General features: G+C 35.4%; 1 protein-coding gene across 3 annotated transcripts in view; it reads right to left on the reverse strand.

Moving 5' to 3' along the window:
* LOC137407358 (solute carrier family 53 member 1-like) overlaps positions 1 to 14921 on the reverse strand; it is a 78548-nt gene that overhangs the window by 40400 nt on the left and 23227 nt on the right. For all 3 annotated transcript variants that reach the window (XM_068093986.1, XM_068093984.1, XM_068093985.1), the window contains exons 6-8: positions 11545 to 11646; positions 8240 to 8399; positions 334 to 521 (exon numbers count right to left, since the gene is read on the reverse strand). In XM_068093986.1, the coding sequence (XP_067950087.1) occupies positions 334 to 521; positions 8240 to 8399; positions 11545 to 11646 (450 nt within the window). The remainder of the gene's footprint in view (positions 1 to 333; positions 522 to 8239; positions 8400 to 11544; positions 11647 to 14921) is intronic.

Consider the following 14921-nt stretch of genomic DNA (forward strand, 5'->3'; position numbering starts at 1 on the left):
CAAACACAGGAAACGTGTAAGCATAAGGAACAACAGCGGACAAAAATTCTGAGTTTCATGTAGAAATATGCAATATGATTAAAAAGTAATGATGCACTATGATTAATAAGTAATGATGCACTATGATTAATAAGTAATGATACACTATGATTAATAAGTAATGATACACTATGATTAATAAGTAATGATACACTATGATTAATAAGTAATGATGCACTATGATTAATAAGTAATGATACACTATGATTAATAAGTAATGATGCATAGCCTATACATGTTTTGCGTGGTAAATTAGCCGAAAGCTGAGGAAATGCAAGGAAATAGAAGGCTAACCTCGAGGAACTGCTGGTAGGTTAGGTGATGGCGAGGATCAAGCTCGAAGATAAGGACGTGGTTGACGCCGGAGCTACCCCAGCCATAAGTATTGCCTCCGATAAGGAGGAGAAAAAGAATAATGAGAAGAGGTCCTCGATATAGCCGGACAGATATTTGCCAAGATAATGGTAGTTTCACATAGAACACTGAAATATAAACATAATTTTCTACTTGCTTAAAAGATGCAGACATCTGAGCATTTGCATGGCTCTCGAAGCAAAAAATAATTCGACTTCATCAACCTCATATTATACTGCGCTACATGACATGACACGTGTTATTCAAGAGAGTGAAACTTTCCATAGAGCAGTCTAGCCCAAGCTCAACGTTTGTGCTACTCTGTGTGGCATTTCTACCTAATATTTATAATACTTACAACTTTAAGTAACTCTCATAGACCTGACAACTTACCATACGGATCTGCAAAACTTACAGCTGTATCTCTAATGTTTTAGTTCATTGGTGCAATGTAATCAATTCAGAGAATTTTAAAATCCCACCAAAAATGAAACTCATAAGTTTTAACAATATTGCAGCTTAACAAGGAATACGAGCCCTATTCTTATAGCTTACAAAACATTCCGTAACATTATTTATACATGAGCAATCTTTGATTCTATCCCTCAAGTCCCAGTCTTTTTTATTCAGATCAAGTGACTGAAACTCAACTAGAAGGGTCCCGTTGAACCTTATAAAAAAACTGGGTATGACTTGCCTAACTTTAGGCATGTTGAAAATGCAGTAACAGTTGGTACATTTATAAGAAAAAAGCAGTAACCATAGCAATGGGCAATGTTGTAACGCACTATTGAACACTAACACTGATTGCAAACAAGCTATGAAGTATGACTCCCTGTAGTGATGATCGATTGGTCTAAGATACTTGATTCACTGTACTGATGATCAACTGGTCTAAGATACTTGACTCACTGTACTGATGATCAACTAGTCTAGGTAAGATACTTGACTCACTGTACTGATGATCAACTAGTCTAGGTAAGATACTTGACTCTCTGTACTGATGATCAACTAGTCTACGTAAGATATTTGACTCACTGTACTGATGATCAACTAGTCTACGTAAGATACTTGACTCACTTAACACTTAAAACTAGAGCTGCACAACGATTATAAAAATTGATCACGATTAATAACTGGTCTGAACCAGTTAATCTTCGATTAATCTTAGAATTAATCTAGCAAAAACCTGCATATTCAAAAACAAATAATACAGCTACATATAAATTAATTATATATTAGACAATTGTTAGCAGTAGTACATGTTATGTACGATGTACATAAGTTACAATGTAATAATTATTATGTGTATGAAAACTGTCTATGAAAGTCTATACAGACGGTTCCCAACCTACGAACGAGTTACGTTCCAAACGATTGTTCGTAAGGTGAATTTGTTCGTAAGTTGCTTCAGTGCTATATTTTGTATTATAATTTATGTTTAAGGCCTATATAAGTATATTGAAGGTTTATATAAGTATGTTTAAGGCTTGAATAATTAACCTGTATTGGTTTGTACTGAAAAAAATATTTAATAAAATGGAAATAATACTTTGGTGGACGCCGGGCCATGACACTGCATTTCTTATTTATTGTATGTCTTGTCCTTTCTATTATATGGTTGTTTTAATCGTTATGCTATCACTTATTGTTGTTGTCTTATTTTTTGTATGTGTTGTTCGTTTATTATATCGTTGTTTCACTCGTTATGCTATTGTTTTATCTGATATACCGTCATAACACCATCACTTATCGTCACTTATATTGTTGTCATACCAACGCGCTAGCGGTCCTATTCATTCACCTTGTTAGCCGGCGTTCTTACCGTTTGCCGTTAGCCGGAACGGTTGATAGTATTGTATACATATAAATGAGTGCGCTCATTTATTAGTTGAGCAGAGCAGATAGCTGTATGCTCATCGGCTGGTGAAATTTCCTTCGCTAATTAAAAGCTGAATGAAACCACAGGCACTCTCTTATCTTTATTTATTAGTAGAGATCTTGCCAAGTAAAGGCCGGCAAATCTCTTTACAATACGTATGTAAAGTTCAAACAAAGTTCAAACAAATAATTCAAAAGTTAATCGAGTTACGAACAACGTACATGCGTTCGTATGTACCGTTGTTCGTAACTCGAATGTTCGTAAGTAGGGAACCGTCTGTAATTAAGTCAGCAAAGAGTTGAGGTAGCAGTTTATCCACATTATCTAAATATAGAGATGCCCTCTTCTTAATTACAATATTGCCAGCTTTAGAGAATAGCCGCTCACAGGGGACAGTAGTGTCGGTAGTCAGTAGTATTAGTTATTGTCTGCAACAGCTGGTGGATGACTTCTGCGGATCGGATGAGAATTAATTAAATTATATCTTAATGATGATGTGCTGTGGTGGTAAGCAAATTCTTTCTGGCGTATACTGCACTTCGCTTTCTTGTTTACGCTTCCAACAACTGACAGAAATGCGCTACCTAGGGGGAAGACATTGTTCTGCATTCATGTTCCAATAAAGTGTCAATCTTATATTACTAATATTTTGAAGCTGAAATATGATTGTGATTTTTTGAAAAATGAAAATACGTGTATAATTTACTTTGAAAAGTTTTTAAAAATAAACAAAAATAATCTGTAAAATACGTATTAAATGATACTGAAATCGCTGTTGTTGCTATTACCTAGAAACATGTTCAAATAACTAACAACATGGTCGCTTACAGCTAGATCGGCACGGCGCTTGTGCATTGTATAAACAAGTTTAATGTTAGCGACCATACCTGCCAACTCTCACGCATTGGGCGTGAGACTCACGCAATCACCCCAAAGAAAAAATGAAAATGCGTGAGAAATGCGTGAGATTTTTGCCCCAATTTCCACAACTTTATATATACTATCATTGATACATCAACTGCCCCAAAACCAAATCTCACGCATTGCCCCACTCTTGGGTTGGCAGGTCTGTTAGCGACTCACTGTGTTTTCATAGTTGAGTGCAAAATAATTGTGGTTTAATTTATTGGTAAGAAAGTGTTGCTTGTCATAATATTTATTTGTTAGTAAATTAAATGGTAGTAACCTGCTACGTTAGTATTACTAACGTATGGTACTAAACAGTACAAGGAAAGGAACCACATCAAGATCATCACCTGCATTTTGCATTTTAATTGAAGATTAATTGGTCCAACTTAATTAATCGTTTATTTGTATTGGCCGCCCGTTAATCGTTTAATTAATCATTGTGCAGCTCTACTTAAAACTAATACTTAACACCCTAAAATAATATTATTAAACGTACTGGTTAATAGCACGCAGGCTAATAGCGAGCAACTCTCACTACTTCTCATTGTTTATAAAACAAAACACTTTTCTAATGATATGTACAGTAGTTTGTAAGTTAGAATGGCAAATGTTGTTATAAATTAAATACAAATCAATTTTCTGTCCAAAGGTTTTTCTATTACCCGGACAACGCCGGGTGGCACAGCTAGTATTAGATAAAATCAGTATGAGATGAAGATTTCGTATCACCAACTCGTTGCCTTAGCTGATTTCAATGAGAGAGGCAATGCGTGATTGCAAACTAGTAGTTACTACTGAAGGTGAACTGACAGCCAACCAACTCAACGTGTAATCATTTGCATGCAACATCACAGATTAGGATTTCAACAATATTCTTAAAGGTTGACTTGCAACAAAATTCACATTACAGTTATTTGGTATCAAAAGATTCACCATGTCTTACTCTGTTGTGTTGTAAGTGCCAAATATGTGGAAATGTGATTACAAGTTCTTAAAAGCTCAAAAACGAAAAGCCGCCGTAGATTGGAATCTCTTTATTTCGATGACGTAACCACCAAATTTGGCTATTGTCTTGTCACGTATATTCTCACGTTAATTGAAAGGCCAATAAAAAGCTCAATATAAAACTTATCGTAGCAATAGTTTATGACAAACACTTCGGGTTTTACCTAAGACCCCGTATCAAATATAGATGCTCGCTACTTTACAGTTTTGTTTCGGCCTGGTCTAATTGGTAAGTCATAATCTGATCATGTGACCCAATACTTCGCAAATAATTTCTGCAGCACTTTTCGATTATCACAAGTGACCAACAGGCTCGTCATGATTATCAGACAATGATATGTACTCCTTCAAGCTAAGGCTAAAAAATTGAACGAATTTTTACAGTAAGTTATAAGATATCAGTGCTAAAAGTGACAGCATTACGATGACGATAAAACAGACGCGTAAGAACAATAGACATAGTTTTATTGAATGCGTGAAGTATATTTGTGAAAATATTTCGACGAATAAGGTTGCAAGAAAGTGTAAACAGAAACCATCTCACACAGCTACGTCACATTTTAGCCGTTTTGGAAAGAGAATCCAAACTACGGCGGTCTCGTGTGGCTGCGATTTTCTGTTCGTTTTTTAGCTTTTAAGAGCTTGTAATCACCTTTCCACATATTTTGCACCTACAACACAACAGAGTAAGACATGGTGAATTTTTTCATATCAAATAACAGTAATGTGAATTTTGTTGCAAGTCAACCTTTAATTAAGTGATGAACCAAAGACAAAGTTCTATCTACAGTCCTAAGTCATGTGATATTTACAATGTAAAATTAAATAATTCACTTTTGAAAAGGACTTTTGCTGGACTGAACTCGATAAGATTGCATAAGACCCCATAGGTTTGCATTCCAATTATCTAATCACGAGACCACACAGGCTCTTTCAATTTATCGCTCTTACTACATGACATGTATATCCTTTTCCGTTTTCACACCCTAAAATGCCATATTAATTGGAACTTTATGAATTCTATTAACTCTGTGAAACACGATGCTTTTCACATTTTTGTTAACTTCTATTTCCGGTTGTTCGTAAACCAGGTGGTATACATACACCACCTGAATGCCCTGCATTGCCAGGGTAATAAAAAAGTCTTTGCACAGAAAATTTATTTTTAATTAACACTAGCTGAGCTACCTGGTGTTGCCCAGGTAATAAAGTTTTTGCACAAAAAATTCATTTGCATTTAACATATAACAACATTTGCCATTCTAACTTTCAAACTTCATGTCATGAGAAAAGTGTTTTGGGCAGTTCAAATAAATTGAGACAAAAAATAAAACAACTGTAAAAGTTTTTAAACTTCCTCAAACAACTGTAACTTTAAATTTCATATCATGAAATAAGTGTTTTGTTGAAATAAATTGAAAGAAAAAATAAAAACAACTGCAAAGTTGTTTAAATGTAAATGTGAAATAATTAGCAAGTAATGGCTTATTATTATATTTGAGTAATTATTTGGGTTAAAATACGCATAGCGACTCTATATTACACGCAACATCACTAAAGCTTGCTCTCACGGCTCTTATTAGTAAAGGCTGGCTCACACTATATCGCCGTATTTTGGCATTGATGCCACAATACTTCAGTGATTGTCGATGATAACCATGTTCACATTATCACATACCCATCCGCGTTTGCAGCAGCAAGTACTCGGTGACGTAGTGTTCTCATTTATCCTTTTAATCATTTATCATTTTACCCTATTTACTTTTTCGTGAAGAAACCTCTTTGTTTTCACGCGTTAAAATCAAAAACTAGTCCCGCAGCGACTATCATAAACGAATATGAATAAATTACTCTATCATCGATCGCGACTTACCATCGCCGAAATGATTCACATTTGAAATGAGGTCGTCGATGCTCGGCGAAATATCTGGAAAGTTTGACAGCTGCAAACTTTCTTGACGTGTCCGTGATGTTTCGTCGATGCCATCAATTCACAGTTCACATAATCGACAATGAACGCCAAAAAAAAACGCTGACAAACGGCGATAGAGTGTAAGTGGCCTTAAGATTAGCAATACAGATACTGGATACCCAAATTGGCCAATGGCAACTACATTACGTGACGCTGTTTACAAGCTGTTTTTTTCATACCCGTGCAATGCAGGGCATTCACCTAGTACATATATATATAGATCCATAATATGATATTAAAATACCTATTACAGTGTTTGTACGTAAAGGTGAAAGCTATGGCCAATATAGACTAATTTGTCTCATGTTCATGTATTGGCTAGTCGACAGTTTTGACCTCCATAATTCATATATCTGTGTTTTGCTGAAAAAATAGCTTCGTGAGTGTTTTTGTCTCTAACACGGGTCTTCCATTCCGCTCAACATCAAAATCATTAATGAAAAATGAAACACAATAATGTTAATATGCAATTTAAAGATGCTTTCAAAATGACCTTTAAAGAATAGAGAAAGCATAATATTATTATACTTTATTATTTATCTTGAGGTGTTGACTGATGTTATAAAAAAAGAATCAAGGAGATTGACCAACCAGAAGCTGAGATATAGCCAACCAAACACAGGTCTACCAAAAAAACATAAGTGTTTTGGTAATCATCAATATATGACGTATGAAATCGACTTGTGTGCCATTGGTCAATTAAGCCAACTAATGCGCTCTCCTATAACAATCACGGCGTTTTAATTGGTTTAATCCCTGGAAGTATAGAACAATCAAATTGGGCCTAACAATCATTGCTCTGAGAATTCTGAACCAGTCCCTCTGACGTGTAGATTAGTTTTAGCATAAAATAATTACACGCATCTATTATTTCGCAACATTTCGCTATTTTGCTAGTTCAGCTCAGTTTTATTTATCTCCTACTTAGCTTCCCTATTCAGACTCGTCTTTAGCGTTGTTCAGATTTTTTTAACTATAGCTAATAAATGGAATCAATTAAATCAATCATCAATCTCGGTTATCATTTGGAATTTTCTACAAATTATATTAGTTACATCATTTATTCTATACGCAATTATATTATTATTTTGTATAATATGCATTATGATTATTATATTAATCATAAAAAATAATCATAGATAAGATAATAGATCAATAGAAAAATCAAATCAAAAGTTATTGTTTTCTTTTCTTACAGCAAGAGCAGCACGGTCAAGTTATTCTTTTTAAGATTATGGCTGTAGTGAACTTCCAGTCTGTTAATAGTGACGATAATCATGAAAATCAACTGAATGCTGCAGTAGAGACACAGTAGAAAAATGATGAATGAACAAAAAGTCACATTCCCATTTCTTATTCTAAACAAACTGCAAATCGCGGATGTCGCATATAGACTATACACGCGCCATTCGTTGAAGAGAGGATCTTCGGAGCATATCCGTGGAGATCGAGTTAAAATTTGAAGCACAATAGTCAAAATCTGCTCTTCTGTTTTGAAAAATCATGGCGAGGGGTTGTGGGCAAATGCCTTTACCACACAATGTTTGCTTGATTTTCCTGAGAAACCAGAGCTAGTCTGTAAATTATTTACTATCGCGAGAAGCGTTTCACATCTCGTAGCCAAAACAATCATTTTACGTAACGGCGGTAAGGGTGCGCAACTCCGGCACATGACCATTACGTCGATTTCATACGTCACAGTTCTCGGGATTTTCGAAGGGTTTTTCTCTGATTCTTTATTAGGTAGACCTGTGTTTGGCTGGCTATATCTCAGCTTCTAGTGGGTCAATCTCCTTGATTCTTTTTTTAGAACATCAGTCAACACCTCAAGATAACTAATAAAGCATAATAATATTATGCTTTCTCTATTCTTTAATTATGAGTTTCTTTTCATGACTAAAAATGGGCACTTTTCATATGTTTAAATTTCAGACTTTTGCAAACTGCTCTTGAAAGTTCTCGATTTGAGCAGTCGAAAAGTAACTTTCCTAGACAGTCATTCCTCCTCGAATTCATGTTATGGAAAGCAAGCTCTTAGTCTCATCCAAACTTTACGCAAGTGGCACATAAAAACTTACTGGAGATGACAGCTATGACTAGAAGAACTGACATGATGCCGAGAAAGAGGCCGACTCGGAAAGTGGTGAGAGGGTTTTGCTTTTCACCCAATGGAGGAACTCGTAATCTTTTCATCGCTTTTCCTCGATCTCCCCCCTCCAGTTCATTGGTTACGATGTTCTACAACAACACGCAATCTTTGCATTAACATTTTTACTTGCTTGTTATTTCATACCTAAGGGAAACCCACAACTTTAAAAGATGTTGAGGAGCTCACATCCACTTTTCCATAATCCTTAACAGTTGGTTAACTGTTGTTAATGGAAGGTGAAGGTTAACACTCTACAGACTCATCAAATACCATGTGTTATTTGCTAAAAGCCAAATTAGCAGCAGCTAGTTACCCAGAATACCATACAAAAAACTACTTCTAACATAATAAACCTCTTCAGAACCAAAATTACGAATATTCTTTGAAGTAGTTAAGTCTCGCATAAGTGATGAATGACTGAATAAATCTAATTAAAGAATTGCATGCAGCTCTTAACATTAGGGTCGACAGTTGCCATCCTTTCATCAGTTATTGATGATAACATTTCAAAGGTCCTTTTCAATTATTCAATTCTGCTCTTGACAAAGTTCCAAAGCGCTCATCGCCCAACCGTCAAATGTTTATGACTGTTTATCAATGATAACTGTGACCATTTATCTATGATCACTGTGACTGTTTATCAATGACAACTGTGATTGTTTATCAATGATAACTGTGACTGTTTATCAATGATAACTGTGATTGTTTATCAATGATAACTGTGACTGCCTATCAATGATAACTGTGATTGTTTATCAATGACAACTGTGACTGTTTATCAATGACAACCGTGGTTGTTTATCAATGATAACTATGAATGTTTATCAATGACAACTGTGACTGTTTATCAATGATAACTGTGACTGTTTATCAATGATAACTGTGACCGTTTATAAATAATCCTTTTTGCAAGTGTGCTTTGTGTCCTATGCTAAGACGAATATAATATACAGTGAAACATGGATAACTCGCCCTCGGATATAGCGAACACATGGTTGACTCGACTGGATTTGCTTGGTCCGTTCCCACGCAATGATAAATGGCTCTATATAACTCGAACTCAACACTGTTAATTCGAACTGTTTTTTGCCCAACGGCTACCGAAACGGTTGTTATCGCTTTAGAAAATCACTTTATTTCAAGCCATAGAGGTAAACCTCAACTTTTCGTAATTCATAAGCGTCGTTACTACCTCCATCGGCAAAATATTTTTGTCAACGACTGTTCTAAAGGTTTGGTGAAATTTGATTTATACGTACTACTATACGATGAATAGGACGGGCTAGCCGGGTCACGGGCGCAAGGATTTTCGCCACGCACATACAAAACAAAAACAGCATGTTGTTTTTGTTTTGTATTTGCGTGGCGAAAATCCTTGAGTGCGTGACCCGGCTAGCCCGTGAGGAATAGTTTTCCGACGTGGATTCCGAGTTGAATCAACGTCGGAATGTTGAATGTTTAAAACGTCTTAAAAATTGTAATTAAACGTATACGTTGTCTTAGCTAAAAAAAACCATTCATCGTTTGACCTAAACACAGAATACGTGTGTACATTCAATAAGTATCCATTCAAAAAACGTTAGTGATATACAATGTACCGTTAAACCTCGTAAAACTTTTAATTGAACTGCCTCGGAGTGTTGCTCTTAACGAATGCCAGGTAAAGTAAGGTAATCTTTGGATAAACTTCAAGAAAAATCGGCAAAATTGATCGTGGGTAAAACGCTCAAAAGAAAAAGATGTCTTTTCTTTTGAGCATTTCAGCAACGATCAAGTTTTGCCAATGTCAATCTAAAAAACGTCCTGGCAGTAACATCACCTCAAACAACAAACCAATCTCAAGTGATAGAAAAATCTCTATACTTTTTGATAAAAAACGTTTTAAACTTTACATTAGAAGCATTTAATTTGAAACAAGCCATTTGTGCTTTTGATTTATATTATAGTTTGTATATGTTCATGTATCTACTAATAAATAAGTAAATACATGGACTTGTGACAGTGCTCTGATAACTTGAACACTCTGATAATTCGAACACTTTTGCTCGGTCCCTTGAAGTTTGAGTTATCCGAGTTTCACTGTATACTATAATAGCACTTGACCACCTTGAAACAGAAGAGGTTTAGAAGAGGTCTCCTACAGTTAAACAGCCCTGCATATAGTCTGCTATTTAGCATCAACAAGTAATCAAGCCGAGAATCTAATGAATAATGAGTTATTTTCCAGGGCATTAATCCAATGATAGGTGTTGTAGCAGCACTGAAGCGTGACATAAATGCATGAGTGACAGCTAAATGCTTAAAGGTTGACTTGCAACAAAATTCACATTACAGTTATTTGGTATCAAAAGGTTCACCATGTCTTACTCTGCTGTGTTGTAGGTATAGAATATGTGGGAATGTGATTACAAACTCATAAACGCTCATAACAAACAGTTAATCACAGCCATCACGAAACAGCCGTAGATTGTAGTGTCTTTATTTTGATGATGCTCTCAGACAGTTTGGTTATTATTTTGACGCGTGATGTTCTCATGTGAAATTTAAGGCCAATAAAAGGCTCAATGTAAAACGTCTCGTAGCACTAGTTTATAACAAACACTTCGGGTTCTACCGAAAAGCCCATATCAAATATAGATGCTCGCTACTTTACAGTTTCATTTTAGCCTGGTCTAATCATCTAGTCGTAATCTGGTCATGTGAGTCATACTTCCTGCCAAATGGCGCAAACAATTTCTGCAGCATTTTTCAACTATCGCAGGTGATCAACAGGCTACTCATGTTTATCAGAGGATGATATGCACTTCTTCGAACTAAGGTTAAAAAATTAAATGATTTTTTATCGTAAGTTTTGAGATATTAGTGCTCAAGGTGACAGCGTTACAATGATGATGAAATATTATAGGCCCATAAAGACAATAGACATGGTTTTATGGAATGCCTGAAATATATTTGTGGTAATATTTCGATGAATGATGTTGATTTCATGATAGCTGCGATTAACTAATCATTTTTGAGCTTTAAAGACCTTGTAATCACATTTCCACATATTTTGTACCTAAAACACAGTAGAACAACACATGGCGAATCCTTTGATACCAAATAACTGTAATGGGAATTTTGTTGCGAGTCAACTTATAAAAACGGAAAGAGAGTTGCATGACTGTAATTTCCTACATAGAGATTGCACCTAGAGCCTCTTTCGGCGAATAACGGCAAAAGAACGTAACCTACCTCAACTTGTTCAATAACACTGGCAACATCTTTACTCGTAAAGAAAATGCTTGTTTCCACGTTGGACTGTCTCCATTCTGCGCCTTCCTTTGTCTCAAACAGCTACAATAGAATTGTCACAACATAAGTCAGCAAAGCGGCAACACTGAGCAGATTTTATGTCAATTGTAGAAATAGAACTCATTCCCTTTACTCCGTATTTAAATACAGTGTACCACAATCTAATAATACCCTTTCAAGTGCTATTGTCACTCCACAACAGTTTTCTGAAGCCATTTCAAAACATCAAACCACTAGCTACAACCATCAAATAACTGTTCGAAATCATAGTCGTTTTCCAAGCAAAGGTAAAACATGCATGTACATGTTAGCTAGCTACGACAAAACTGATACTTCTGTAACCTAAAATTTTATGACTCAACATAAGAATGTTTAACAAAAATCATTCATTAGCAGATAGCTTCGCTTTAACATCACCCACTACGACCTTTAAACTTATTCTCAAAAAAAGAATACATCTCCTTTCTTGATACTAAGATAAGATAATCGGAGCAACTGTTTTAGGTTTAAGGTTGAAAAACTAAGCTAAAACGAATTAGGGTGTACAATCATAAACCTGTCATATTGTTTTATAAACTGCTAATTGTTTTATGTTGGCACTGTAACTCTTGAACTGTAACTCGTGAACTGTAACTCGTGAACTGTAACTCTTGAACTGTAGCTCGTGAACTGTAACTCTTGAACTGTAGCTCGTGAACTGTAGCTCGTGAACTGTAACTCTTGAACTGTAACTCGTGAACTGTAACTCTTGAACTGTAACTCTTGAACTGTAGCTCGTGAACTGTAACTCTTGAACTGTAGCTCGTGAACTGTAACTCTTGAACTGTAACTCGTGAACTGTAACTCGTGAACTGTAACTCGTGAACTGTAACTCGTGAACTGTAACTCGTGAACTGTAGCTCGTGAACTGTAACTCGTGAACTGTAACTCGTGAACTGTAACTCGTGAACTGTAACTCGTGAACTGTAGCTCGTGAACTGTAACTCGTGAACTGTAACTCGTGAACTGTAACTCGTGAACTGTAACTCGTGAACTGTAACTCGTGAACTGTAACTCGTGAACTGTAACTCGTGAACTGTAACTCGTGAACTGTAACTCGTGAACTGTAGCTCGTGAACTGTAACTCGTGAACTGTAACTCGTGAACTGTAACTCGTGAACTGTAACTCGTGAACTGTAACTCGTGAACTGTAACTCTTGAACTGTAACTCGTGAACTGTAACTCGTGAACTGTAACTCGTGAACTGTAACTCGTGAACTGTAGCTCGTGAACTGTAACTCGTGAACTGTAACTCGTGAACTGTAGCTCGTGAACTGTAACTCGTGAACTGTAACTCTTGAACTGTAACTCGTGAACTGTAACTCTTGAACTGTAACTCGTGAACTGTAACTCGTGAACTGTAACTCGTGAACTGTAGCTCGTGAACTGTAACTCGTGAACTGTAACTCGTGAACTGTAACTCGTGAACTGTAACTCGTGAACTGTAGCTCGTGAACTGTAACTCGTGAACTGTAACTCGTGAACTGTAACACGTTGTAGATCATGGTATACTGAATATACCATACTATAATATACCATGGTATACTGAATATACCATACTATAATATATCATGGTATACTGATTATACCATACTATAATATACCATGGTATACTGAATATACCATACTATAATATACCATGGTATACTGAATATACCATACTATAATATATCATGGTATACTGATTATACCATACTATAATATACCATGGTATACTGAATATACCATACTATAATATACCATGGTATACTGAATATACCATACTATAATATATCATGGTATACTGAATATACCATACTATAATATACCATGGTATACTGATTATACCATACTATAATATACCATACTATAATATACCATACTATAATATACCATACTATAATATACCATACTACTGTATAATATACCATACTACTGTATAATATACCATACTACTGTATAATATACCATACTACTGTATAATATACCATACTACTGTATAATATACCATACTATAATATACCATACTATAATATACCATACTATAATATACCATACTATAATATACCATACCATAATATATCATACTATAATATACCATACTATGTCAAATGTCATATTAGGTCATACTAGCACGTCAAATGTGTCGACAAAACATAGAATAGGGTAGCCGCACATTGTTCAGGTGTTACAGCGTCAGTCCACCAATCCGAATGTTACGAATTGGAGTATGGTCGAAAGTTCTCTTTTATCCTAACCTTGACCCCTGGATACATATGGATGCTTTTTTCGTAAATAATTTTGTTGCTTTGCTTTCTTTCAGACGTATAAAATATTTGTAATTAGTTTTATTTTGAAGAGTTCAAATAGCTATTTGTACTTACATGTATTTAGCTATAGATAAATGAATAAATCGTTGTAAATGAATGTCAAAGATGGGCGCTCCCACCAACTTATTGTAAAAATACCGCCATCGCTTTCTATAAAAACCAGCGAGATTGATCATAAATGGCAAACTAATAATACTGCAGTTACGGTACCGCCCACAAATTAAAAAAGTAAATTCAAGTTTTTCCTCTTTGCAAGCCTAAAGGAGCGAGTTTAAAAAGATCTTGGAACGGAAGCAATTCACATGTATTTTACTGTTCGTATAACCTAAAATCCTTATAACGAAAACGTTCCTGAAACGGATTATTTACGTTGTAGAATCACGTTGTAGAATCACGTTGTAGAATCACGTTTTAGAATCACGTTGTAGAATCACGTTGTAGAATCACGTTGTAGAATCACGTTGTAGAATCACGTTGTAGAATCACGTTGTAGAATCACGTTGTAGAATCACGTTGTAGAATCACGTTGTAGAATCACGTTGTAGAATCACGTTGTAGAATCACGTTGTAGAATCACGTTGTAGAATCACGTTGTAGAATCACGTTGTAGAATCACGTTGTAGAATCACGTTGTAGAATCACGTTGTAGAATCACGTTGTAGAATATGTTGTAGAATCACGTTGTAGAATCACGTCGTAGAATCACGTCGTAGAATCACGTTGTAGAATCACGTTGTAGAATCATGTTGTAGAATCACGTTGTAGAATCACGTTGTAGAATCACGTTGTAGAATCTTGTTGTAGAATATGTTGCCAGATGTACGGTATTTGGCAAAACTTTAAATAATCATGATAAAAAATGTGGAAAATATTTTCGTCTAAGATTTTTCAATGTTATATGATACGCTTACCAACAAAAACGACTTTAAGAAAAAATGTGAGATGAGTAAGGATCACTTGCACTAGCAA

Source organism: Watersipora subatra, chromosome 10, assembly GCF_963576615.1.
Source record: "Watersipora subatra chromosome 10, tzWatSuba1.1, whole genome shotgun sequence".
Taxonomy (NCBI): domain Eukaryota; kingdom Metazoa; phylum Bryozoa; class Gymnolaemata; order Cheilostomatida; family Watersiporidae; genus Watersipora; species Watersipora subatra.